General features: G+C 44.8%; 1 protein-coding gene across 3 annotated transcripts; it reads left to right on the forward strand.

Annotated features, from left to right (window-relative positions):
• On the forward strand, positions 1 to 25,356 carry LOC310908799 (pseudouridine-5'-phosphate glycosidase-like). Of its 3 annotated transcripts, XM_083860190.1 has the most exons (19): positions 1 to 99; positions 2,379 to 2,482; positions 3,007 to 3,121; positions 4,392 to 4,566; positions 5,222 to 5,333; positions 6,313 to 6,419; positions 7,221 to 7,347; positions 7,917 to 8,037; positions 8,306 to 8,391; positions 9,416 to 9,543; positions 10,727 to 10,786; positions 14,501 to 14,567; positions 15,720 to 15,814; positions 17,348 to 17,476; positions 18,927 to 19,041; positions 19,825 to 19,962; positions 20,640 to 20,806; positions 21,230 to 21,318; positions 24,364 to 25,356. In XM_083860190.1, exons 2-19 carry the CDS (start codon positions 2,389 to 2,391, stop codon positions 24,557 to 24,559), a joined length of 2,121 nt encoding a protein of 706 aa, XP_083716316.1. In that variant the 5' UTR covers positions 1 to 99; positions 2,379 to 2,388; the 3' UTR covers positions 24,560 to 25,356. The 3 variants fall into 3 exon arrangements, with proteins under 3 accessions (XP_083716316.1, XP_083716317.1, XP_083716318.1); XM_083860191.1 differs by lacking the exon at positions 19,825 to 19,962; XM_083860192.1 differs by lacking the exon at positions 20,640 to 20,806 and having other exon boundaries at positions 24,364 to 24,474.
• The last annotated feature ends 51 nt before the right edge of the window (positions 25,357 to 25,407 follow it).

A 25,407-nucleotide genomic window follows, 5' to 3' on the forward strand; every position in this document is an offset into this window, starting at 1 on the left:
GTTGTGGCCAGTGCACCCCCTCCTCTGCCTCCTCCCAGGGCTGCCCAGGCACGGCTCCAGTCCCCGCCCAGCCTCCCTCCATGAGACAGACACTGCGAGGTAAGAGACACCAGGCCATTGCTCCATGAGCTGGGATATGCCGCAGGGTCACAGGGGAGGCGGGAGGAGAGCAGCCCCCGTGCTCGAGCTGCCTGAAACGTGCACTCTGAATGTGCAAAGTTTGGTTACAAGGCAAAAGGTCCTATGGGCCTTACAAGCAAAACTTGCCAAGCTTTAAAAATCTTTGAGCCAGCTCAGGCTGAATGTTGGCCGAGCTTCCCGTGAATATCAGCTCAGCCCTGTTGTGTTTCAGGTGATGACCAGCTGGTTTTTATCCACTGGCCAGTGCAGCTTGGGCACTCCTTGGCTATGTGCTTCAGAGTTTGGGGGGTTGTTAAAATTCAGAGCACAACTCGAGCAGCTCAACCTGATTTATTAAAAAACTATGGATATTGATCTAATACCAATATCCAACTATGACGGACAAAGACTCTCTAACAGTTTAAAGTTAGAAAGTGTATGTTTATTACGATGCGGGGCAGCAGCGTGCGGGATAGCTCCCAGAAACACACGCAATTTACAGATGATCACAGGGTCTTTTATGTACAGGAGTATTGAATACACAAACTACAAATGCATATTCATAACTCTGGTACCTCCCATTCCCCGCTTCGTATGGTAATTAGCCCAAAAAGCCACCAAGCATGTGTAGTTTGTTCTTTGAAATGGGTCAGTGGTCTTTTTTATAGGGTGGGGTCCCAAAATGATGAAGTAAGATGGGTCTTCCTCCCTTGACTTTTTAACCTTTAGTGTTCGTGACAGCTAAATCCTGTTTTTTCCAGGACTGTTTGATTTATGATTGTATTGTATTCATGGGGTCTATTGATTATTCAGGATGCAAAAGCCTAGTTTGACAGCTTCCCTGATTTATCAGTTCCTTCCAAGATTTATCAGTTCCTTCAGTCTGGCTTCTGTTAGCAAAAGGGAAGTCCTAGCTACATTATCTCAGCACTATCTATTTTGACTACAGTCTTTAATTCTTCTAAATCAATGCCTCAAACCGATCCTTGGCATAACCCTGTTGGCTTAATGAATTTATTCTGAAGCTGACTTTGCCCCAGAGAGCAAGGGGTGTGTAGGCACACACACAGCCATACCAGAACATTGGCATGAACCCATGAACAGCTCAAGCTGCTGAGCTTAGCATAAAAAGGATTTGGAAAGTGGAAGATCTTAGTGTTTCAGTCAGGTGTGTATTTTGTCTAGTTGATCCAGTTCCACACTTCTTAAATAGCACAGCCCAAGCTGTCCTGTATAGTTGAAATCTTTAGATTTGGGCAAATACGCTCTCCCTGCGTAAAAGAATTTTATATATAGCTGAAGTGCCATACACTGCCCTGAGAGCAGAGCCATGTTCTGATAAGTGTAATAGGAACACAGTACTGTATTTTAATTAATTTGCCATCTGAATTAACAATAAACACAAAGGACTGAAGAAGGGAATCCTTTCCTCCTAGTGAAGGGGTGAGGAACAGGGAAACTGGAGGGATATGGCCAAAAGCCCAGGGAAAGTATGTGAAGCAGCCAGGCATTGAGTGAAACTGCCTTGAGGCCCATACCAGACCACTCTCTTAACATTTACAGCTCTCTCCCCCTCTTTCTCTGTTTGGGAATGAATTTAATTAGAGTGAAAAGGAGTTGCTAAGAGACCAGAGGAGTTCTGGAGTTTGTTGCTGGGGCTGAATTGCCACTCTGCTTCCAAGGCACTGTGCTAAGAAGGATGATGTAACATGAGCCTGCTTAAAGCACTCCCGGCTCTGGGGAAAGCTGCTCTCTCCCCCTTGCAGTTCCAGTCTGGTTTGTCAGTTCTTAGCTCCTTTTCGAGCTGCTTATTTTCTCCTAGACACCGGCAAAAAACATGTTCATATCCCTATAGCTCTGTGCTGCCTTGGAGATTCCTTCTTGTGACCGTTCATGTTGGAGGTGGCAGTGGCTGGGCCTGACATCTATCATGAGCAGGTCACTTTGGAATTTAAAAGGTTTTCTGCTTCAGAATTCTTCCAAGTTTGTTACTCCTCATCCTTTCCTCCACTCCATCACGATTTCAGCCCAGCATTGACAATGGGCCAGGTGACCCCTTCCAACTCCATTTCTGCACCTTAACATTTTGTTTTGACACCCTGGCTCATGCTTGAAACACCAGAGGATTCCAGGCAATCTCCTAGGCAAGGCCTGTCTGCCTTCCAAGGTCAAGGCAAGAACTGATACGTTTAGCTTCTCAGGGTCACATCATTGCTAAATTACAATCTTTCCTTTTCACCTGACTTGTGTTTTCTCAGGACCATCCATATGCACAAGATGATTGGGAAGATGACCTTCAGCCTGGGAAGACACTTGTCCTGCATGGCACGTGGGACCACCCATGTGAGAAGATTTCTGCATGGTGAGTAGTGCATTCTGAAACAGCTCCTAGGTGGAAAGCATTTTCCTCATCTGAATTCATCAGAGAACTTGCTGGCAGAGTTCTTGGAGCACAGCAAAGAGCCACAATAGTCTTGGTGTACGGTAGTCTTAAAATACATTGAGTTACTATGGTATCCTGGGTGCTTCCACTCTTTTAAAATATATTTCCATCTTTAGGCATGGTTGCAGGGCTCAGTTTGTTCACAATAACATTCAAGTAATGTTACTGGAGCCAGTAACCATACAACTGCAAAAATGGTGGCAGAGGATCCTTCAGTGATGGTGATGAGGATTATAATTCATATTAACAGTAGAGATTTTGCATGCATTTCACTTACATAAAACACAGCTATAGTCTTCCTAAAGTTATTTGTAAATTCACTCCAAGGAACAGCTGAAGAGGGGGATAAATTTGTGATGACGACAATTTGCTTTTTATAAAACAGCTCAGTAGTTACTGCAAATACCCACACAAATAACTCACTCTTCTGTGTTTATCCCCAGGTGGTTATGTCAGGATTCATCCCTCTGTACAGGAAGCTCTGGTGGAGGGGAGACCCGTTGTAGCCTTGGAAAGCACCATCATTACACATGGCATGGCCTATCCTCTGAATTTGAGGTGGTGGATTTTGATGTTCCTCATTCAGTGAAGTTCTGAGAATGAAGCACATAACTTACTGGATTGGTATCAGTATTCTTGGTCAAGCCAAAGCTGTTGCAAGAGCAAATGGAAATGTCAGGTTTTTAGGCATGCAGACTTGAGCTCAAGTGTAAAACAATTGGATTTGGACTTTTAAGGACAAATCTAGGAGCTTAGTAATCTCCTTATCCATCACCTTAAATTTCTGGCTTCCTTTAAAATGGAACAGCTGATACTGTCACCACTTGCTTTAAAAGAGAGCTATCAGCCTTTTCAGCTGCATAGTTTGTAAAGACATTGAAAACACTCTGCACTTTCTTTTCCTGTATCTTTTGTAATGCAAAAAGGATTGAAACACAATAATTAAATCTGTTCCTTAGCCCACTCAGAGCAGCTATTCTGAGAGCTCCTGGTCCCTTCTCACTGTCTCCTGTACCCTGCATGGAACCCCCCACATCTACTCTTTATTTATCAGTTTTCAGTAGACTCGCATTGAGTTACAGTGCCAGAAATCGTTGCACTCTTCCTTCCATCCCTGCTTCCGGAAAACACAAAGGTTTTGGTATTGATTTTCCATCTTGCTTTTTACCTGGCCATTATTCTGCCTGACATTCTGTCTTAAAATGAAGCTCTAAAAACTAGATTTGGGGAAGAGGTAGTTTCAGTAGTTAAAGATTGTCAAGCATATGTCCAGATAGCTCAGAAAGGGAGAAGAAGCTGCTCCTAAAAAAGATAGTGTGTGAATGATAAGTACAAAATCTACTAAACTTAGGCTTAGTCTGCAGCCCTGGAGTACCCTAAGGGAGCAGATTTTTGGCACTGTTGTTACTTTATATCTCACTGACTATATTATGAAAAAATATATCCTGGTCATTTGAGCAGGACTTTAACTACCTGGGGTTTCTGTGAAGGTCTATGATGTCAGAGAAATAACAGGTAAAAGATACAGAAAAGTCCTATTTTGAGAAGATCCCTATTTTCAGTTGTGCATTGTACAACCAGATTTGCTTGTAACCAAATGATTTTTCTCAAAAATGAAACAGAGCTTGGACATTGCCATCCTTGCCTTCACTTTCGCAAGTTCAAGTGCAAAGATTTCTGCCATGAGGCAGATACAAGAAGAACAGGATGTAGCTGAAATCACAAGAACTGTAGAACTGTGAATGATGGCCATCAAACATGACAGTTTTCTTGCCTGGTTGTTTCCATCTCTAATTTTGTGATTATTGTCTTGTTTATCTTATTTCAGCATGGCCAGAGAGGTGGAAGAAATTGTAAGAAAAAATGGAGCAGTGCCAGCCACTGTAGGTATTTTGAGGGGCCAAATCCATGTGGGACTCACAGATGAGGAACTCAAGTTCTTGGCAAGCAGCAAAAGTGCAGTTAAAGTGTCTCGCAGAGATTTTCCTTTTGTCCTCAGCCAGGTATGGTATGCAAACTTTCTAGTGTGGTCTTTCCTAGTGAAGTATAGTTGCTTTTCTAGCAACAATATCATGCTCTCCAGCTTCAAGCCAGGTGGCTTTTCAACCTCTCAGAAATATCATGGGAAGTAGAATCTTATTGGTAAGCACAAAAGCATCCGTAACAAAGAGTCAAAATACAACACAGTAAGGGAATGACATACATGAAATAGGGCTCCTGAAAAGTCATTCTTGCTGTGCTGGCGAGCCATGGGCACTTGGCTAAGAATATTCTTATTGGCATGATAGGACATTATCACATTGCATGTAAACTACGTGACACTTAGACTATCCCAGGCTTAAAGTGACAGTTAAAGGTGCCACTAGCTGCCCCTGGAACACCCTGGACAACAAAGGCCTGTGCTATCAGGGAAAAAACAGCTTGGATAGCAAAGATGACAGATGATTGACAGAATCACAGAATATTCTGGGTTGGAAGGGACCCACAAGGTTTATAGAGTCCAGCTCCTAAGTGAATTCCTCTGCCTTTTTGGCTAAAGGAATATCTGTGTTAGAATTTTACTGGTCAGCTACTCACACTGCTGTGTGGCAGGCCACAGCTGTATGTGCTTCTCCCTGTCACCCTGGGTGCTGACTGTGACTGGTTGTTCCCTGACAGGGCTTGTCCGGTGGCACTACCGTGTCTGGAACAATGATCGCAGCACACAAAGCAGGAATTCCTGTGTTTGTGACAGGTGGCATAGGAGGTGTCCATCGGGATGGGGAGAACAGTAAGAACATCCATACATTCTACTTTTCACTCTGTTGCTACGGTTTTATTCAATTCCTTCTTTTTCCCAGCCTGTCCTACAGTGAGTGTTTGTTCAGAAGGATAAAGTTAATGTCCTTCTTGATCAAACTATGGTTGCTTTCTCCCTGATGTCCCCTTTCCAGAAGCTTCAAAATATTCCTCTTGAGGCTTAGACAGTTGAGGGAGTGGAAGTTTCTCTTTATCCTTTGCTTACAAGGGGTTATATTGATATAATTTGCTGGTGCAACAGGAGCTGACTGCACCTCTCCCTCTTTGTAACGGCTGGATAACCTGATACTGGCTGCCAAGCACAGTGCTGTTATCATCTCTCTCAGCTGAGGAGAAGAAGAGCCTTGCCACAAAGGAGTGTGCTCTGTGTTAGAGGTGTGTGCTCCTTTCTGGAAGATGGCCCAGTCTTGGCTGTAGAGTTTGTGGCTTTTAAGTGCTTTCTCTCCTCACAACCATATATATTTCCAGCACAGCCCAAGTGCAGTGCCCTGTTGTATGCCATGCCTTTCAGATGTGATGTGAATTCCAGACCAGGAGGATTCCTGAGGTCAGCTCCTGTGGTACTTTCCTTTTTTGCAAGCATTGTCAGTTCCAAACTCAAAATCTACTTCAATGATATTGCATCTCCTTGAACTTCATCCTTGCTGTACAACTCCTTTTTCTTTCTTTTCTACGAAAATTTTGCATGCTCTTTATCAATGTGATCAAAGAGGCAAGAGATAGAATACAAGGCTGCACATCTGCCCTTAGCCATGTCACTTTTTGTCAATACCTCTTTCTATCTCAACACCTAAAGGTATGATCTAATCCTTTAATATTTGCTTGTTGATCTAGCCAGCTATAAAGGCAGGCAGTGGCATCCTGGGCATATGTGGCTTTTTAGGAGGTCAGATCTCATCAGCTTGGAGTACAACATAATCACCAACACAATGCTGCTTGTCCCTTGACAGCTCTGGATGTGAGTGCTGACTTGACAGAGCTGGGACGAACTCCGGTCACTGTTGTATCTGCAGGAGCCAAGTCTATTCTTGATATTGGCAGGACACTGGAATATCTGGTAGGTAGCATGGTCTGTGGTGTCTGAAGGCATTTCTTTGACCACAGAGTGCCCAGTGGCATCGGGATGGGTCCTAAGCCAAAGATTTTAAGAAATTGCTGCTGAAAGGATGTGAAGCCATATTTACAGTTTTGTGGTCCTGGGGCTGTACAAGCCCTTGGCTGCTCCGTAACATAAATCTATCCATGTCCAACGGGCTGTTCCAGCAGCTGCTCTAACTGAGGTCAAAAGTAGTGCTAGCCATGTCCTTTTTCTTTGGCATTAGATTTCCTTTTCTCGGAAGATGCTCCCAGAAACTGACAGATTAGGAAAGCTAGATCCATCAAACACTAAATAAAATCAGAATTAAAAAGGGAATCCAGATGATTTTCAGTAGTCACCTTTTAAGGTTTGGCATGTTGGAAACCATCAGGGCCAGCACTTCACGTGACAGCCAACACTGATATTTCTCAATTGCAAGCAGAATTCGTTTATATCCCGTCAGTTTATGACATGTCTTCAGATCCCAGGGTGTTATCTTGGACTCAGGATGGTGCCAATGACAGCTGCATGGCTTTGGATCAGCCCTGAGCACACACAAAGATGCACATGTCCACTCTGCCTCAATGAGCCAAGTCTGATCTAGCCACTTACCTTGTCTGGCTCTTGGTGAGAGGATAGAATAGAATGGGATGTACAAAAATAACCACGACTTGTGCCAAAGAAAGGCAGTTTTTTTCTGGTTAGAAGAAAGTCCCATTCTTTAGTTGGCTCCCTGTTCCCTTCACTGATCACGTGCTCATCTCACCTCTACTGCTGCAGGAGACTCAGGGTGTGTGCGTGGCTGCCTTTGGAGAATCAAGAGAGTTCCCAGCCTTCTTCTCACGCCAGAGTGGCTTCCAAGCACCATATCATGTCCGGGATGAAGAGGAGGCAGCTCAACTCATTGGTGTGTTTCAGGTGGCAAAGGCCCATGTAAGGTCTTGGAAAGGAGAGACACAAGAATTACCCTGGATGAGGCACTTTCTTTAAAAAAAAAAAAAAAAAAATTAGAAAAATGAAAAATTTGCCCTGAAAAATACACCATTCCACCTCCCCCATTCCTGCATCAAAAGTGCTTTGAAAATACAATAGCAGAGAAGGCCAGTCTTTACAGCAAGTAAAACTGCAAGCTAGCTGCAGCCACCTTGGTATGCTCAATCATGTGTTATTCCACCTAGTGAAGAGGAGGTGACATGTAATAATATGTTGACAAAAATAGCTTCTGGGCCTTTAGAAGGGGAATCAGTTTAAAAAAGAAATAAAAGCCTTTGCCCCTTTTACTGTACAGACAGACTGAAAAGATAGGCAGATGTGAATTGGTTGGCCGCTGGAAAAGATCCTGATCTTGGGTCAGCTGAGAACTGGAGCTTGAGCTCTGAGGCTTCCTACACCTTGTGCCCACTCTCCTCTGTCCTTTTCCTTCAGCACCTGAGTTCTGCAAGGAGTGTCACTAACAATATTGCCATCCTCTCCCAGACAGTGCTCTGGGGCTGGGTCTGGGCAGCGGAGTGCTGATAGCAGTGCCCTGTCCCCAGGAGCAAGCTGCAGAGGGCCAGGCCATCGAAGATGCCATCCAGCAAGCTCTCAGCCAAACCAGGTGAGACACAACCTAAGCCTCTGTCTTTGCTCAGCCCATAGTCTTGGGGAAGTAAACAAATTCAGGGACACTGCTGAAGGAGCCACAGCTTAACCTTGGGCATGGGTGAGCCCACAACTTATTTTCAACTGTACCTTTATCTAACCCAAAGCTTGTTTACAGGACTTGTTATGGTATGTGGTTATGGAGATAAAGTATCTGCTGGCAACCGTGCTTCTCTTCTGATGCCATTTCAACTCATCTGTGGGCATTTTCTTGCTATTTACAGGTCTAAAGGAATCACAGGCAAAGAAGTGACCCCCTTTTTGTTACAGAAGCTCACAGAATTAACTGATGGGAAATCATTGGACTCCAGTATCCTCTTACTAAACTGGGGGGAAAAAAACCCGCTGTGTATTTCTGATCTCTTCTGATAATGCCTGGTAGGAAATACTGTCACTTTATTGACAGCCTAGCAAGGAGCAAACGCTTCAGTGTCGCACCTGCGTCTTGATTTTTCAGGAACATCCTTACTGCCTTCATCCGCTTTTACATTAAAAATTGGAGGGCAGCACAGATGGCAGGTGTTCCAGAGCCCAAAGAAATCCTTCACATCTGACCCCAGAGCTTGCCTGCTCTGTGGTGGAATCTCTGGATACTGTTGTCTGTGCTGGGGCTGCACCCTGGAAGGTCCCTGGGCTCCCCAGAGCACACTGCCTTATCCAGCATTCCCTGTGGGTACAGAGAAAGAGACCCTTGCAGGACAAACACCCTGGATGTGCAGGAATCCTACTGCACAGGCAAGAGAAAGCAGAGTAGGATGCCAGTGTAGGATCTGGGAGAGCCAGATTCACATCCAGGCTCTGCTGTCAACCCCCTAGGAGAACTGACCAATCAGGGCAGAATGGTAAAGGCATTTTTGGATATGAGCTATATGCAGCTGCAAAGTAGGGCTTTCAAAGCCTCTGATACTCTGCTCCCAGTGCAATTTGCTAAAAAAAAATGCTTATACTGACTTGGCAAAATCTCAGTAGGTATCTCTTTCTGGAAAAGCTGACCAAGATCCTCTAAGGTTTTTAGGCTCTCTGCTGCAATTTAAGTACTTTACCTTCTCTTTTCTATGTGAAGCCTTTCCTTCTATCCCTCACCTTTCAAAGGCAGACTTCCACTCTGTGGACACTGGGGGAGGAAGGTAAAAAAAAAAAAAAAAAAAATCACAGTTTTCATGCAGCATTGTAACCCACTATACTTGTCCCCAAAGGATTATGGTATAGGGGATCAAATTTATCAAGTCCCAGCATGTATTTACTGCTTTCTCCCTCTAAACAGTTCCTACATAAACGTCTAACAAGTCAGACTTACTGGCATTTTTAATTTTCCTCAAAGAAACACCAAACAGACCTTGCACTGATCCAGAACAATGCCAGAGTGGGCAGCTGCATTGCAGTGGCCCTGAGCAAACTACAGAAAGCCAGAAGAAGGAAGGGGAACCGTCCTAGGGGAGAGGACACGACTGCACCCCAACCAGTGAGTCCCTGCTGGCCTCCATAGGATGCCTCTCTACTGACATCACAAGATAAATTTATATCTGTTCCTAAAAGTAAAAGATGACTCAGCCAGGGACCAATCATTCTGCTTGGAATTCTCAGACCTTTTCCTTTTAGTTTCCCTTGTTATTCTTGAAAGGTGTCTTCTCCTCCTCTCATCTATCCCTGTTTACAAGGAATAGATACTGACAATGGCCTAATCTCATTAAGTCTTAGACCATCAAGGCCATTAAAACTTTAATCACCTTTTCACCTTTTACTGTGCCCTTATGTACAGCTTCAGCTCCATAGCTCTTAGTACCCGGGAACTTGTGACTACAGGAGTAGACCTGGAAGAGGGTAGGGAGAAATATTTTGAGCTGCTGAGCCATGAATGTTTATAAAAATATCTCTTTTTGTTGGCCTCCTGCTCATGATTGACAAAATCACTAGAGTTACAGCACATCCCAAACAAGATCTACTATAACCCTAAAACTCTATTCACTCTCTTGGATTTTGTCTGTGCCATGTAATTTGCAGGAAATCTATTTTAGGTGTTCTTTAGAGACATGAAAGATTTTCTAAAACCCATTTGCAATAAGATTTGTCAACATAAAAGATGGCAGTGACTCCAGAGGCAATAACCCAGCATTTGATGAGAAAAAGCAGCTGTATGTCCCCAAAGAATCTGGAAACTTCCTGTTTGTGGAGCTGAACTGCTTATTCTGGCTTTGTAGGACAATAAAAGAAGCGATCTGTAAATTGTCACTGGGTATGGCGATTTCTCCTGGGAGCCTGCAAGAAATTACTGCATTTTTCTGCCCACTTTTCCCCATTTTCTTTGCTTTTTTACACTCCAGTGCTTGAACGTTTCTGAGGCCTGGTATATCACACAGAGAAACCATCAACATCCCTGTGTGTCCACTGTAATATCCCACCTACCATGCTGGGGCTGGCTGTCAGCAGGCAAAATTCAGAAAGCAACAAAGAGGAGATTTTGATTCTTTCTGATTGGGATTGTTCAAACCTGTATCTAACTATACAAAATAAGCACTGGCCCTTACACTGTGAATGAGAGAGCTTTCAAGAGGGTGGGAGAAGTGACTAAGTAAAGCAAAGAAGACTTGGAAACTTTTTCCTGAAGTCTTTCCAACCACTTTTTACCTCTTTCTTCTGTCTTAAAGGTGGTGATTGGCGGTATCAACGTTGACTTTATAGCCAAGGCACAGAACCCTGACATCGTGGTACTGTATCTGTAGCAGTTTTCTTAGCACCAATGTAATTCCAGCTACTTTCACTTTTTTCCAGGTGTGGCAAGCCAAAGGGGCTGGGGGGAAGGTGTTATTCATGTATGACATGCACACACTTGGGAGATGTAGTGTTATGTATTTGGTGTGCTGTTTAGGTGGATAATGGAGTGATATATACTGACCTACTCTGTCCCCATGGTGAAAATCACCCTCCCTGACACTCAAGAGAGGAACAAAGCAATGTATCATCCATGCACTCTCCCTACAGGGGGGGAATCCCCTGTAAGAGCCATCTCTGGCTGGCTGAGACTGCCTCAGCTATGGAAAGCAGCACAAATAGGAGCAAGAGTCCCTGTGCCGAGTACTCATGAAGGATTTGAGTCTCACACACAAAAAAAAAAAAAAAAAAAAAAAAAAAAAAAAAAAAAAGGAAAAGAAAAAAAAGATCGCTTTAAAAAAGAGAACATTTTAAATGTTACCAGACACCCTTTGTCTCAATTTGGGTTGAACAAGAAACAAACAAGAAGCTAAAGCAGACCAAACCTGGGACTCCCCCATGCAAATGCCTGCATGGCCTGTACAGTTTTTGTTGAGCTATAGGAAGTACTACAGATTGAGGTGGTGAAGCTTGCTCAAAAATTGTTTGGTGTCTCAAATTACTCTGTGAAGATAGCCAAGGCAGGAAGCTTCTGCCATCAGATGGGACAGCCTGTGAAGAGCTGTCAGTCAGATAGGAAAAATGTGCTGGGGAAGATGTCTGTAAGGAATTTGGCTATTCAATGATACAGGGGCCAAATAATGTTATAATGGTCATGGGTGAAATATGCTGTGATATCAGTTATGAAAGCTTGCAAAAGCAAAAGCTCAGCTACTTCAACTGTAATGTAGCCAATACCATAGATGGCCTACGCTCAGCCATCAGGACAAGGAGCTGAGCTGTGTCCAAGGATGGATAGGCACTCTGTGGCATGTCAGACATGAGAGCAGATCCCTGGATCACCTATAGATAGCATGGTGAGGGGGCCAAGGACCAGTGTAGGTCCTGCTGGGAACAGCTAACAAGGGAAAAAGGGGGCTTTTAATGTGGCATTAAAAAGTGAGGTGTTAGCTGCCCTTCTGCCTTCAGCGAGCCCTAGAGCTCATTGTGGCTGGTACCCAAATGCCAAGGCACAGGAGGATTTGGGAACTGCCCCCCAGAAGGCTCCTGTTGACAGCAACTGTGGTTAGGCACAGAGGAAAAGCCCCTCTCAATATCATTGTTTTGGCTTTTTAAAGACAGATTTTTTTCAAAGGGCTTAACACCCAGCAGATCCCACCTTTATGCCTGCTGGATTTGTTGCAGAGCACTGGGTACCACTCACTCCTCGTGCTGTCTCAGCAGGAAAGCAGTCGTATTCTGACCTGGTTGCAATTCCCACATGGCTTTCAAGGCTATCCATTAAGTGCTTAATATGTAACTATCTGACCTGCTGAGAAGGATGAACAATTTTGCTCAGAGAAAGTTGCTGGAAAAAGCATTATGGTTATCATTCTCTCAGGATACTCAGAAGTTGAGCAGAGTCTCATTTTTACATTAAGAATTCAAACCTCTTAGGACATGGAAGAAGGTTCCAGAGATTTCCTCAATTCTCTGAAACTTTGCTAGAAGGCATCAGCCCAGCCTCATTTCAGATCACTTTTAGCAAGCCCATTTTCACCTAAAATTCTTTAATCTGAGCCAGCCCCACCCAAAGCCAAGAAGAGATATTTGAATACCATTCAGATTTGGAGTTACAACTGAATTGACAAGGTGTGATGAGAGCTGCTCATTTCTTTTTCTTTAAACGGCAGCTGCTGGTTTCTCTCTCACAGTACCCACCTGCTACTTTAAAGAGAGATTTAGCGTCTTCATTTTTTTTAGGGCCTGTGGGGTTGTACAACAGGAGAGGTCACCCCCAGCTGGAGACTGCTACATCTGCTTTTAGGGCAGGGCTTGGCATAAAAAAGACACCCAGAAACTCTGCCTCTGGGGTGTATGGGGAACTAAAATAGAGGATCAGCATGCCAGGCAGCAAAAGGAGTATTTTTACCGTTCCTGCAGGCATCAGTTTTAAAACCAGATAATGGAATTACATGAACCACAGTTTGTACTTATTGCTGATGGCAGCTAGACCCTCTTTTAAGACTGAAATAGGAGCCAGTGTTCAAAGCCACATTGTTTGACTTGCCTAAAAAAGCACCCTTGCTTTGTGTTTTGGGGTGTTGGGGTTTCAGGGTTTTTTCCCCTTGGCTGCCTGTATTACAGAGAGTGAGCTTCAGAATTAAAACAGCCAAACTCATTTTGCTTTTGAAATCTGCAACCCTTAACAGGAGACAGTTGCAGATGGAAATACCCTCATTCCCGACAGTACCAGGGGCAATTCCCAGGGGGCACAAGCAAACGCAAGGGAGGGGCATTTGTGTTACTGAGGAGTGACAAGCACTTCAAAGATTAACAAAGGCCATAGGTAACTTATATACAGGCGGTTCTGCTCAGGTGGCCTGAACAGTTTAGGGCTTGGAGAACTGCCAGACAGAAAAGCAAAGGTATCAAAATTAGCACGAAATCCTGTAGACTACAGAACTGGGGAGAGTCAGAGCCAAGAAAAAGAGCCTGAAGGTCAGCTGAGAGAAACAAAAGATCATATTTACATGGGAGAGCAGCCCCTCACAGGGCTGGATGCAGGAGAAAGCATTGTGTGCACAGGACAGATGTGCAGCTTCACACAGGGGAAGAAGAATTCTCGGGGAGCTTCAGAATGAATTTTGAGAATGCCCAAGCACATGGATGTGTTGGGGGCAGAATATTCCTTACAGTGAGATGGCAAGACATTTTCTTGGTTAGAATAGATAGTGGTGTTTACAAGCAAGGAAAATATTATTTGCAGGGGTGTTCTTGTGCAGCTGGGTTGGTGTGGGGCAGAGGGACTGGGCCAGGGGCTTCTGTGTACAGGCATTAAGACTGCCTGTGGCAAGCTGACTTCAGAGATGGAAAAGAATTTTCAGTATTTTATGAAACAAGAGCTTTAAAACCATTTGATAAACAGATGAAGCCCAAATTGATCTGAGCACTTACTGATGTAATTCTTCTGGAAGAAGAATTAGAATGAGACAGGTGAGCGACTGCCTGTGTTCTGGCAATTTGTCTGTGACAGAGAGGCAGATGGACAGAGGAGTGGGAGGCAGAGGCAAGAGAAAAGAATTTGGTAGCCACACATGTGGAAAAGAAGGGCATTTTTAATGTGGGATATGTTTGGGAAGCAATGGGTCAGTGAAAAACTCTTCAGTCTCTGAAACAGATCCTTCCATGGATAAGGTGCAGAGGTAGCACAGGCAAGGATAACAAATCTCATTTTACACTCAAAGAGGGAATTAAATAAATAAATAAATAAATAAATAAATAACTCCCACAAACTGCTTAAGGTGGGAGCTAAGTGGCCTGGAAGGCAGAGCCCCAGCAACTTGGGAGTCCCAGGTTGTTGTGAGCAGGTGAATTCAGAGGGCTGCTCACACTCACTGAAACAATCTCTGAAAAGTTTGTATTGCCCTCAATCTGTGAACTGGATGCCCTCTGCTCCCTCTGATTGCTGATCTATGTTTCAGCAATATCAACTTCACATGATAATGGAGATGTAGCAATTATGCCAAGCAGCCCTCCCAGTTTTGCCAATTAACAGTTCTGTCTTCCAGGGCGGTGGGCAAACAAATGCTGGAAGAGTGAGAAGAACCTTTGGCGGTGTTGGAAGGAACTTGGCAGGTGCCTGGTGCTTGCATTTGCCTGCGGGTGCATGCCAGCTGTGATTTGGCCTTTGGTATTCCTTCAGCAGCAGGAGAGGGTGAATGCTGACAAGATTTGGGACACATTAGGCAATATACTAGTGAGCAGACTGCCTGGAAAAGGCGGGGCTCTTTCCAAGAAATAAGAGGGGAGGGAGTTGAGATCAGGAAAAGGAAGGTCCACAAATATGAAGTTAACTAGCACATGGTGCAGTAACCCTGAATCAAAGTAAATAAGCATCAGTATCTCCAGTGACTACTGAGCAGCCTCAGATTTAATTAATACCAGGATATACACACAATAGAAATATGCTTAGAGCAAGAAGTTGAAAGAAATAATCATAGTTCCAAACTGATAAATCACATATGATGGACTAAAGGAACTGGGGTAAAGGAGTTAGTGTAGAGGAAGAAAAGCTACAGTCCTATCAATGGGAAGGGAGCACACAGTACCTGTGGCTCCACCACAAGCAGCAGCAGACCAGTATTCTTGTACTGAAGTTAACAGGGACAGAATACAGAAAATTTTTGGATCATTCCAGCTTTTAGACATTTCCCAATCTCCTAATACATATCTACTGCCACTTCAGATCACAAATGTAGAAGCTTGAGTGGAAAAAACCCACCCAAAATACCCACGCCACCCATGGAGGTAAAATTTGTGGTAACTTGAAAGGAGAGCGGGAAGGGTTTCCCATTAATATGTTCAGATTCAGTGGTTCTAGTAAGATATGATGGTGGGAACAGTAGTGTGGGAGGGCCAGCACCAGAAAATGCTGTGCTCAGAAGCAGCGTGGGAAAACCCACATGCCTGTGATGGTAAAGGAGATGATGCCAGAAAAGAGCAGAATTTGCTTCCCCCTCTTTTCCTCCACTCCCAGATGTTCCAAATAAGCTTAAATTTCAGGATACTGGTTCAGCTCTCTGTAGGACATTTCCCTCAGCCCTAAGCAGACATTTACAGCAGCTACAGCTCAATTGCATCTTGAACATCTTTCTAGGCAAGGACTGATGAGCATTAAGTTTTTCAGGAGAGGGCTTTCCTAGAGACACCCATGCTGCACCAGCTGTCACTGTGTTCACAGTAATCAGCTGGATTTGTTAATAGCTTTTGTTTCCATTTGCTTTTTAGACTGTTTAAGCCGTCTTGGACAAGCTCCTCGCTTTTTGTCAGCCCTGGGAAAGGACGAGCATTTAGAGTCTGTCCTGCACTACTGCCACCACATGGTACGTTGCACAGAAGTGACACCTCAGGAACATGGAAGAGATGACATCACAGAGGGAAAATTCTTCCCAAGCCTGGCAGATGTCAGAGCCATTTTCCATCTAAGGAAGAGTAGGAATAATTCAATGCTTTTTTAGCGACAGACAATTAGAAGGCAAGGAACCACCTCCAAAACACAGGCTTGGTGTATTTTGGAGTCTGAACCATGGGCTCAGAATTCAGTTCCAGAAAGTGGTGTTGGAGGAGGTAGAGGTAAATCAGGAGCAACCATATACAATTCTAGTGAAGGCTAAACATAATGAGAAACATGCAAACCTTGAACCTGAGGACACACAGAGCATTGCCAAAATCAACCTGGTTTAGTTTAAGCCCAAGAGAGAAAAAAAGTTGAGCTGGAATTGCAGGTTGGGCACCTCCCAAGCTCAGAGAAGCAGGATCCTCTACAGAGCTGCATACACTGTGCATTGGGGAATACTTGACTTCAGCAGTAGCTTGTCCACAGGTCAGGGAGCAGCAGGAGCTCCCCAGGACAGCAAGGCAGAATATCAGCACCCCAGCAGGGAGCAAAAAAAGCCAGGAGGGCAGCTCTAATCTAGGCCATCAGGCAACTCCATGGAGAAAAGGCAGGACTGAAGTCAAGGCAGGGTGTCAGTGCAGGCCCCAGCTGGGGCTGGTCTGGGTCACTGACTATTATTAGTGCCCTCGTGAGCCTGGGATCCATGGAGCCTTGGTTCTGGCTACCTGAGCAACTTGGAAAATGAAGAAATGAGAACCTGAATTCTAGATGGGTTATAAAGGCTTTTCACCATGGCTGGTGTATAATCTCTTCTCTACACAGCACAGTTTGTGCCATCCAAGTGAGCAGTCTCCCAAGGGAAGGTGGCCTTGCTGGCCAGTCACCAAGCAGTCCTTGTCTATAACAAAATACATTCCCACCAGTGTTGGAAAGGAACCTTTCCCTAAAAACTCCAGCTTCCTGTCAGCTCCTGAGATAGATACATTTCTCCATCCACATATTCATTCCAAGATATGCCCTGAGTTCCCTAAGCAGATCATTCCCAGGAGCCACAAAAGAAGGACACCCTATGGCTCTCTGCCCCACTGCTGTAGAAATGGCCCCAGAGTGGGCTCAGAATCAGGCTGGGCAGTCAGTGAGGTGGCCAACATAAGCCACTGCTGTCTGCAGAGTGCCACCAAGAGATGCTGTCCCACACAAGCTATGGGACTGGGTGACTGGAGCAGATAGGGCCACAGACTACTCCTCTGTTACAGGGGACACAACCTATGGAACTGCACAGCAGAGACCTGCCATTCATTTACTAAAGGATTGCTTTAACCTGCAGCATTTGTTGCATTGCAAATATTAACAAATGGCCATGTGCCAGCATTGTCTAGACTGAGATACCCCTGACAGGCTGCTTTTCCCAAGAGGGAGCAGTGAGCTGGGCTGGAGACCAGGTGGGCACAGAAGGAGTGAGCTGAGTGTGGCAGAGAAGAGAGACATGCTCAGTGTGTAACTGTCCTCTCTGTTTCAGGACATGAGCAGCGTCCTTCAGCTGGAGGGGAAGAGCACAGCCACTTACTGTGCTGTGATCACCAGTGCTGGGGAGCTCAGTGTCAGCTTGGGAGACATGGACATCCACCACCAGATCACACAGCAATATGTATGCACTCCTTCAGATCTGTGAGCTTTTCTTGTGGGAAAGAGTGAGGAAAGGCCCCTTGTGACATTTGTACCAGGAGGGAATGGGTGTGTAGAGGGCATGGGAGATGCTAAGGTTAACCCTGGACACTGGCCACTGGCACAGCAGCGTAACAAGACACCAGAACCCCCTATTACTGCTGACCCAGATGGAGTTTCTGTCTGTTTCTGGTTTATAAATATTACCACTACCATCATCCATGATATGTAGGCCAGAATCCTCCTCATTAACTTATCCAAGCACACTTATAATTTTGCATCTTAAAGCCAGCAAGAAATTAACCTGATTATAACCCTAACCCATACTTTTCCTTTACGGAAAGGCAGGAAAACAGTGGACAGAACACTGGTTAAAGCAAATTTTCATGTTCCATCCCTTCCCTACCATCCCTGTTGTTTCTACACACTGAGTTGTATCAATAGAAACTGTTGCTCAGCACATCCAAACATTCAAAAACCTCAGGGAAGCATAATGGCAGCAGTGATTAAGGAGTGATTTAGTGAAAGCCCCATCACTTCACTCTCCTTTCCTACTCAACCTTTTATTGACAGAACAAAAGCCCGTGCTTCATGACTGACAGCAACATGGAAGTTAAGTGCAATTTACTTACCAGTGGCATCTCCATGAGGTGGAGCCTTCCTAGAGAAAAATCTGGTCATTACTCCAGCTTCCATCCCCACCCTGCCTCCCCCAAGCTTTGGCACAGAAAACCCTTACATGAGGGATTCATTCTCCTGAGCTTTACAAAGCAGCTGTGATCAGTGGAAATTCTGAACCAGTCTTGTGCTGCAAAGTGCATTTTGGCAGCCCCTCTTTTCACCAGGGCTGGCAGAGACGTGGAGGGATGCTGCTTGAGTGCCCATAGCACTGGCCTGGCATCCCAGCAATTGGTGTGCGACCTCAGTGAGCCTAAGGAGAGAACAGCAGCTCTCTGCTCCCCTGCTCCACTGTACCCCATCCCTACGGGGTTCAGTGGGGCCCAGGAGTAAAACACCTTGCTGAACAGCCTGTCTTAGGAGACACTGTGCAGAGAGGACATCCAAATGACACACAGTGTGAGCAAAGGTGGAGTCAAGCCAGGCATGGCCCAAGGAATCCTAAAGTGGGATTAAACAGCAGCATTCCATGTCCCTGTAGTGGTCCAATGAAGACCAGCAATTACCTTTCTATGCTGGAGGGGCCCTGCCCCTTGAGTCCAGCTCTTAATGGCCAGGAGCAGGGGAAGGAGAAGAAGAGAAGATGAAACAAATGGAAAAATCAAATTTCCTTAGGGAATCACTCTTTTAGGTTCATGCCTGCACCTAAAGGCTGGAATACAAGTCAAAATCCTACATAAAATCTGAGTAGCAATGATTTTGTCCCTCTGCAATGACTCAGTCTGTCTCTCCCATGTGCCCTGGATTTTAACTAGGTGTCCCAGTTCAAGGAAAACCTGTGTCAGGCCCCGCTTGTTTGCATCGATGGAAATGTGCCTCTCTCCACTATTCAGTACATCTGCCAACTAGCTAGAGAGCACCAGCTGGCAGGTAAGAACTTGCCCTCATAGCATGTGTGCCAACACAGTCCAGGCATATCCCTGCTGCCTGCTGGAGATACCCACTTACTGTCTGACATGACAGGTTATTCAGCACCTCTTTCTGTACTCTGCCACTCTGCGTCAAATGGATAAAACATTTTGGATTTCTCTGGAGTTTTCCTCTTTGTGCAGCTGAACTATGTTTCCTGAGGCATAGATAGTAAAGCCCTTGAGCACTGCCAGAAGGCCAGGGAATACTGCTCTTTGAGCCTTTAAACTCACTGTGAGTGGCAATTTGAGCACTTCTGCCAGTTTGAGCAGCAATATAGTTTGCTTCTCAGAAAAAGTGCTAAAGCATTTTTTGAGAGGAATTGTCTTCCATTTCAGAAAAAAAAAAAAAAAGCCCCCATCCACTGGTACACTGGGGACTTTTCACAAGGCTTCCTAAACCTTTGGAGTTACACCTTTCTTTTTAAAAGCAATTCCCAAAGAAGGACACAGTGATCTAAAAACCTGGCAGAGGCTCCAAAACCAGCTAATTGGAGTAACAAAAGTGGGGTCTGGTTATATCATCCAGAGCTAGAAGCAGCTGTCTCATTGCTGAACACTGAGAAGGAAACCTTGGGAGACCTTGTCCCAAGTTTGGGGGAAAAATATTTAAGTGTCTCATAGTTTAAAGGTGTAACTCTAGTTGTGCAGATTATGCTAAGTGTTCTATGCTGCATCCTGCTCTGACACAGAGATGAACCACTAATTAATTAATTAACTAACCAATTGCATTGTTGTTTTGAAGTATGCTATGAGCCAACAGATGAGAACAAGGCCTCTAAGCCGTTCCTCTCAGACAGCTGGAAAGCACTCACATACATTTCCCCCAACCTGCAAGAGCTGAGAGCAATCAATCGAACCCTGGGGAACCCTCTGCCAGCAGGTATTGAATACTCAGAAGGGTCAGTCAGACTTTTTAGATAACCTAGATCCTGGAGAAGAGCATTTTCTGCTTCAGCCTCTAACACAGGCAAATTGGGTTATAACATAGTGGGGATTCATAAGTCCTCATGGTATCTTGCACCTTACTGCCATCTCTGTGTGGGCTGTATGGGTTGATGACCTTTCAGAGCCCACAGTAGGCCTGGGATGGCTCCTTGCCCAAAAACAGAGGTCCCATTTGTCTCACTTCATCACCTAAACAGGAGGAATATCTGGTTTGTCAACATGTCCCTGAGGCATGATGTTCAGAGGACACCTGTCCCAGCAGTACCACACTTTGCAGAAATGACACACCCCACCAAATGCAAATGGAATTCCAACAGCATTGAAACAAGGAGGCCATTCTTCAAGAGAGCTTTTTGATCTCTAGAGACATATGCTTAGTCCCTTGAGAGTTGGTTCCTCAGCACAGAAGTACAGTGTGGAAGTCTAACTCTGGAGAATTCCATGTTTCCCACAACATAAAGAAAAAAAGAAAAAAAAAAATTACCAACCACATTTCAGAAGTGCCCATAAATAGCAGCAGAAGTGCTCATAAATAGGCTGTGTCAGCCCACAGAAAGGCTGGATGAGGACCTTTACAGTTAGAGCACATTTTTCCCTCTCCTCTCTCTGAAGAGCTGCCATCCAGGTTGGAGGATGTTGTCCAGGCTGCAGTGGCCCTGGCCTGCCCTTTGCTGGCCCATCTGCACTGTGTGGTGGTGACCCTCGGTGCTCACGGCGTCCTCCTGTGTGGCAAGAGCCTGGGAGGGAGCATCTCTCTTTATCCAGGAGCTCATGAGCAGGTAAGGGCTTGGAAAACTACCTCGGAGCTCTCAGTTGCTTCTTTCTTGGACCATATGGCACTGTTGCTATTTCTAGTGTCATGGCAGCAGTCCTGGGAAATATAGCATCACTGCTGGAAAATGTATGTGTTTGGGGGGGTGGAATACACAGCTCTGAAAGAAAATCAAGTTGTCTGTCCATATACTGCTGGCTCCTAGCAGCAGTGTTTAGAGTCAGCTAGAATTAAATGTGCTTGTGTGAATATTCATGAGCTTCATTTGCAGGAAGCTTCATTTAAATGATCAAAGTGTGAAAAAAATAAAGATCATTGCCTTTTTTTCCAGCCTTTTCTTTTTTTGCCATCTATAAGGATCTGGCATCAGGCGCATCAGGCCTTATCAACTTGGGCAATTCCCACTAACTTCCCTTCCCTCCTCCTACAGACTGCTGCTGCCACGCTCTGTGCTGCCCACTACCCTGCCATCCCCATCAGCAGGGAGGAGATAGTCAACGTCTCAGGAGCTGGTGACAGGTATGTCGCTGCTTTGTCCTCTCCTGTTGCATGGAAAGAGCCATAATCGGATTCCTTTGAAATTCCACTGGAAAAGCAACGACGCCCTGCTGCTTGAGGAGGAGACACTAAGGATATGAGAACAGAGCTGGTTACAATGATTCCTTGCAAAGCTTGCTAGAAATGTCCCCCGAAGCATCTTGGAAGCCAGGCTTGCCAGTATTAGTTTTGCTTTTCTTCAAGATCCAAGTCTTTACTGGCAATCTAAGAATTCTGAATTACTCCGGGCTGACCTGCTAAAAGCAAAGTAAACCACCTTACATCAAAGCTGTCTTACTAACTAACTGCCTTACTTCCACACTTCTCCAATGGAAGTGGAACTGTCACTCAAGAGCTAAAATGGCCCTGTAAAAGCATTTCATCAGGTTCTGCATTTGCCTCTGTCAATTTTGAAGCTCTTGCTTCAAAAGAGTCTGCTGTATAATTTGCCTGGCTGTTCACACAATGCCATACATAGAAGTGGGGAATGACAGCTATTATTCCTAGCCCCAGTGATCAATTCTCAGTCTGTCAGAGTAATATTTTATTATGCTCCTTGTTAACTTGACAAACTATATGTAGCAGTCAGGTTGTTTTTTTTTCTTCTTGCTCCATACGCTGCAGTAATTGATTCTGTCCTTTCATTGCCTTGGGCTAGACCAAAAGTCTGTATGTGACAGATATTTCCTTTTCCCTTTCTACTCTTACCTAGCAATAACTCCACATAGCAACACTTCTTTTTTCTCTGATCAGTGTGGGCAATGAAAAGGTTTGTGTGGGTGGTTTTTTTTTTTTTTTTTTTTTTTTTTTTTTTTTTTTGTTGTTGTTGTTGTTGTTGTTGTTGTTGTTTTAACATAGAGAGTCCTCAATGTTTTACTCAAAACCAATCAATTTCTTGCCAAGCTGTGAGCCTGCTTAACACCAGGACATGCTGTTTGCATCTCAGATCACCTCTGAGATGAGCTGACTGCAACTGCAAGCTGGCCTTCTCCAAAGAAGACCAAATGGCTGTTTGGAGCAATAGGTGTAATAACAGCAGAGGAATGGGGGTTGGAGGAGAGTCATGGGGTCACTCTGACCTAAGGAAAGCTCAGCTTTGCTCACTGCCTTGGGCACATGTCCCCAGCCAGCCCCTTCAGGGACACAACCTCCCCTCTGCACTACCTGCTCAAAACACAAGTACTCTTTACTGCATTACAAGTTTTTTTTCTAGATGCTAATTTAAAGGAAACATCTTTCTTAAGGGTTCCTTTTCCTTTCTAAAATTCAAGGGAAGACCAAAGGTGAGATAAAATGCACCACTGCCAACCACCTCCACTGAGTTACACTGAACAACTCAGAAGCTTGTTTTTCCTTCCAAACCTATCTGAAAGCTTGGGGCCCATTACTGCTCCCATTCCTGAAATAACATTGATCTGGAAATTCCTCTCCCCAGAGTCCCCAAGATCGTGAGGGGGAATTTTCATAGTCCCCTTGTTCATTCAGGGTTTTTTTTCTCCTAATAACCCCAACTGCTCCCCTGAACTCTGGAAATCCCTGTTCTACAGAGTAAGAGTGCCAAATCAGACTGTAAATGCCAGGACACTACAATGCTGTACAAGCCATCTCCATAGCATACAAACTCTGGTTATGTGTCCCAAGTCCAGCCTGGTGGCACTTTCAAAGGACTACTGTAGAATTACAGAATGGTTTGGGTCAGAAAGGACCTTTCGTGGTCATCTAGTTTGAACCCTTCTGCAATGAGCAGGGACATCTTCAACTAGATCAAGTCACTCAGAGCCCCATCCAACTAGGGATGGGGCATCCACCACCTCTCTGGGCAAACTGTTCATGTTTCACCATTCTCATAGGAAAGAATTCTTTTCTAATATCTAAAATGTAACACTTTCCCAGCTTAGATCCCCTGAACCTTCACACTCTAGAAGCACTGGTAGGGGACAATGCAATCCAGAAACAGTGACCCAGGGCACTTCATGCCTCCCCTCCACCCTATGGCTCTTCTACCTCTCCAGAGGTCTGCTCATGAGCTGAGCACGAGTGTAGTGTCTGTTTGCTCCTTGCCCACAGCTGCCATGACAACCTAACACCACATGCTCACACATGGAATTGCTAGGGGATGCTCCCCCAAATATTTACTCTCAACTCCTGGAGCTGTTGAGAGATTAAACACTTTGTGGAAGTCATAATCTTCAGGCCTTTGTTATGGATAAAAAGACGTTGATGTAATTAGGTGGAGTGCAAAATAAGGGCTCCTTTTACCTTCTCCATAGATGTGCTTATTAATCCTCCCTGCCATCACATTTTCTTGTCCTTGCTTCTTCCTCTAAAATGTGATAATCTTCTCCATTCTCTTTCCCTTCTCCTTTGTCCTCTCCTAGCTTCTGAACATGTTACAGTAGTTGCTGTGAATACAGTAGTTGCTCCCAATCTGTCCCAAACACTGCACTCACATCACTTTTACTGGGAAATCTCAAATGCAAAACCACAGCAAATGTTTCCTAAAAATCTGGCTTTCCAATATAATTTCAGCTTTGGATTTCTTTTTCCAGCTGTGCCTGCTGTCCCTCTCACACAGATACAGAAACTTTATCTCTCACTCCATCCTATCCTTTGGGGAGAGGAGGCACCAATATAACGAGGACATAATGAGGCACCAACAAAGAGCAGAGAAGTGACAAAATAATAGAGAGCAGGGGAAAATTATATTCTTCCCTTCTTAGGCTCCTTTCTTTTCTCCCACCTCACCTGGTAAACTGAAGAGAATAGAAAATGTGGTATAAGAGGAAGTACCTCAACTTCTCAGATGAGAAGAACAAAAAATGCAAATAAATGACACTATTTGGTACTCTAAAAATAGAAGTAGAAAAAGCAAAACCCATTCATTGTAACTTCAGCCTTCCTGTGTAACATATTCTGCTGTAAGTGCTGGTTGGGGTCCAAATGAAAGCTCTTATAAATGAACAGCCACACTCCTGGGTTCAAAGCTGTTCCCCCCGTGTTCAAAACCATTTTTGTTTCCCTCCACAGTTTAATGGCAGGAATCCTTGCAGGGATGCTTGCTAAACATGACACAGGCACGTGTGTCCGGATGGGTCTGCTGGCTGCCAGTCTGTCTCTCTGCTCCTATGAGCCCATTTCCCCAGAAATCAGCACTTCCAGTGTTAGCCAGGAGCAAGTCAAGAGCAGGAGCTGGCCAGAGGCGAAGGTATGGAAGATGGACTAGAACACTATGGCTTTCACCTATCACCTCATTGCACTCGCAGCATTCCTATTTTCAGGGACTGGACTGTGTTTTCAGCTTTGAGAACAGTCATCTGCTTTGGTCCTTAGTAAACCCTCAGGAAAGGAGGCCACAACCCAGGGAACTTCTGTGGAATGAAAAGCTGATTTCTGGACCTTCAGACTTCCTGGTTTTCTGACCTCCAGGCCTTCTAGATTTTCTGTTTAGGGAATTTTCTCTTCCTCCGCTTTGTGTTTCTGTTGTCCATTATCATGGTAGCTCCTCTGTCATAGACTCTTGGATCTTCAGGACCATGTCTCTTCAGCTGAGCCCAGCAGCAACATTTGCTCTTGCTGCTTACTTTTTCCTATCCAAGAGGTCCTATGGATCACAACCTTTGGCACGGTGCAGCTGTCAGGAACATGACACTGCAGGATAACCTCATCCATCTTCCCAAGCCAGCTAGCACACACCATACCATCTTGCTCTGAAGTCCAATGCCCCTGTAGAAAGTAGGCAAGACGAAGTAAAGAAGAGTGACCAGGGACCAGCTGGTGGTCTTTAAAAGATGACAGCCCCTTGTTCCACATGCCTTCCTCTGAACTTGGGGCTTCCTTCCTTCTTTAGTCCCAACTATCAAGTCTGAAGTGAAAGAGATCAGAGGGAGCCAAGGCATCTCCCATGGAAGCAATGAGGAAAAGTCACCCTCTCTCTCTAAGCATGTGATGTGCACAGGATGCAACTGCAGGTGCCAACAGATTGGTGAACACTCAAACTCATTAAAACTGATTTCTAGTAGAGTTGGGTCTTGGTGCTGGCTGGTTCTTGAACCTGACTGATAGTAAACCTGG

This window comes from Zosterops lateralis (genome assembly GCF_965231275.1).
Source record: "Zosterops lateralis genome assembly, chromosome: 4".
NCBI lineage: Eukaryota > Metazoa > Chordata > Aves > Passeriformes > Zosteropidae > Zosterops > Zosterops lateralis.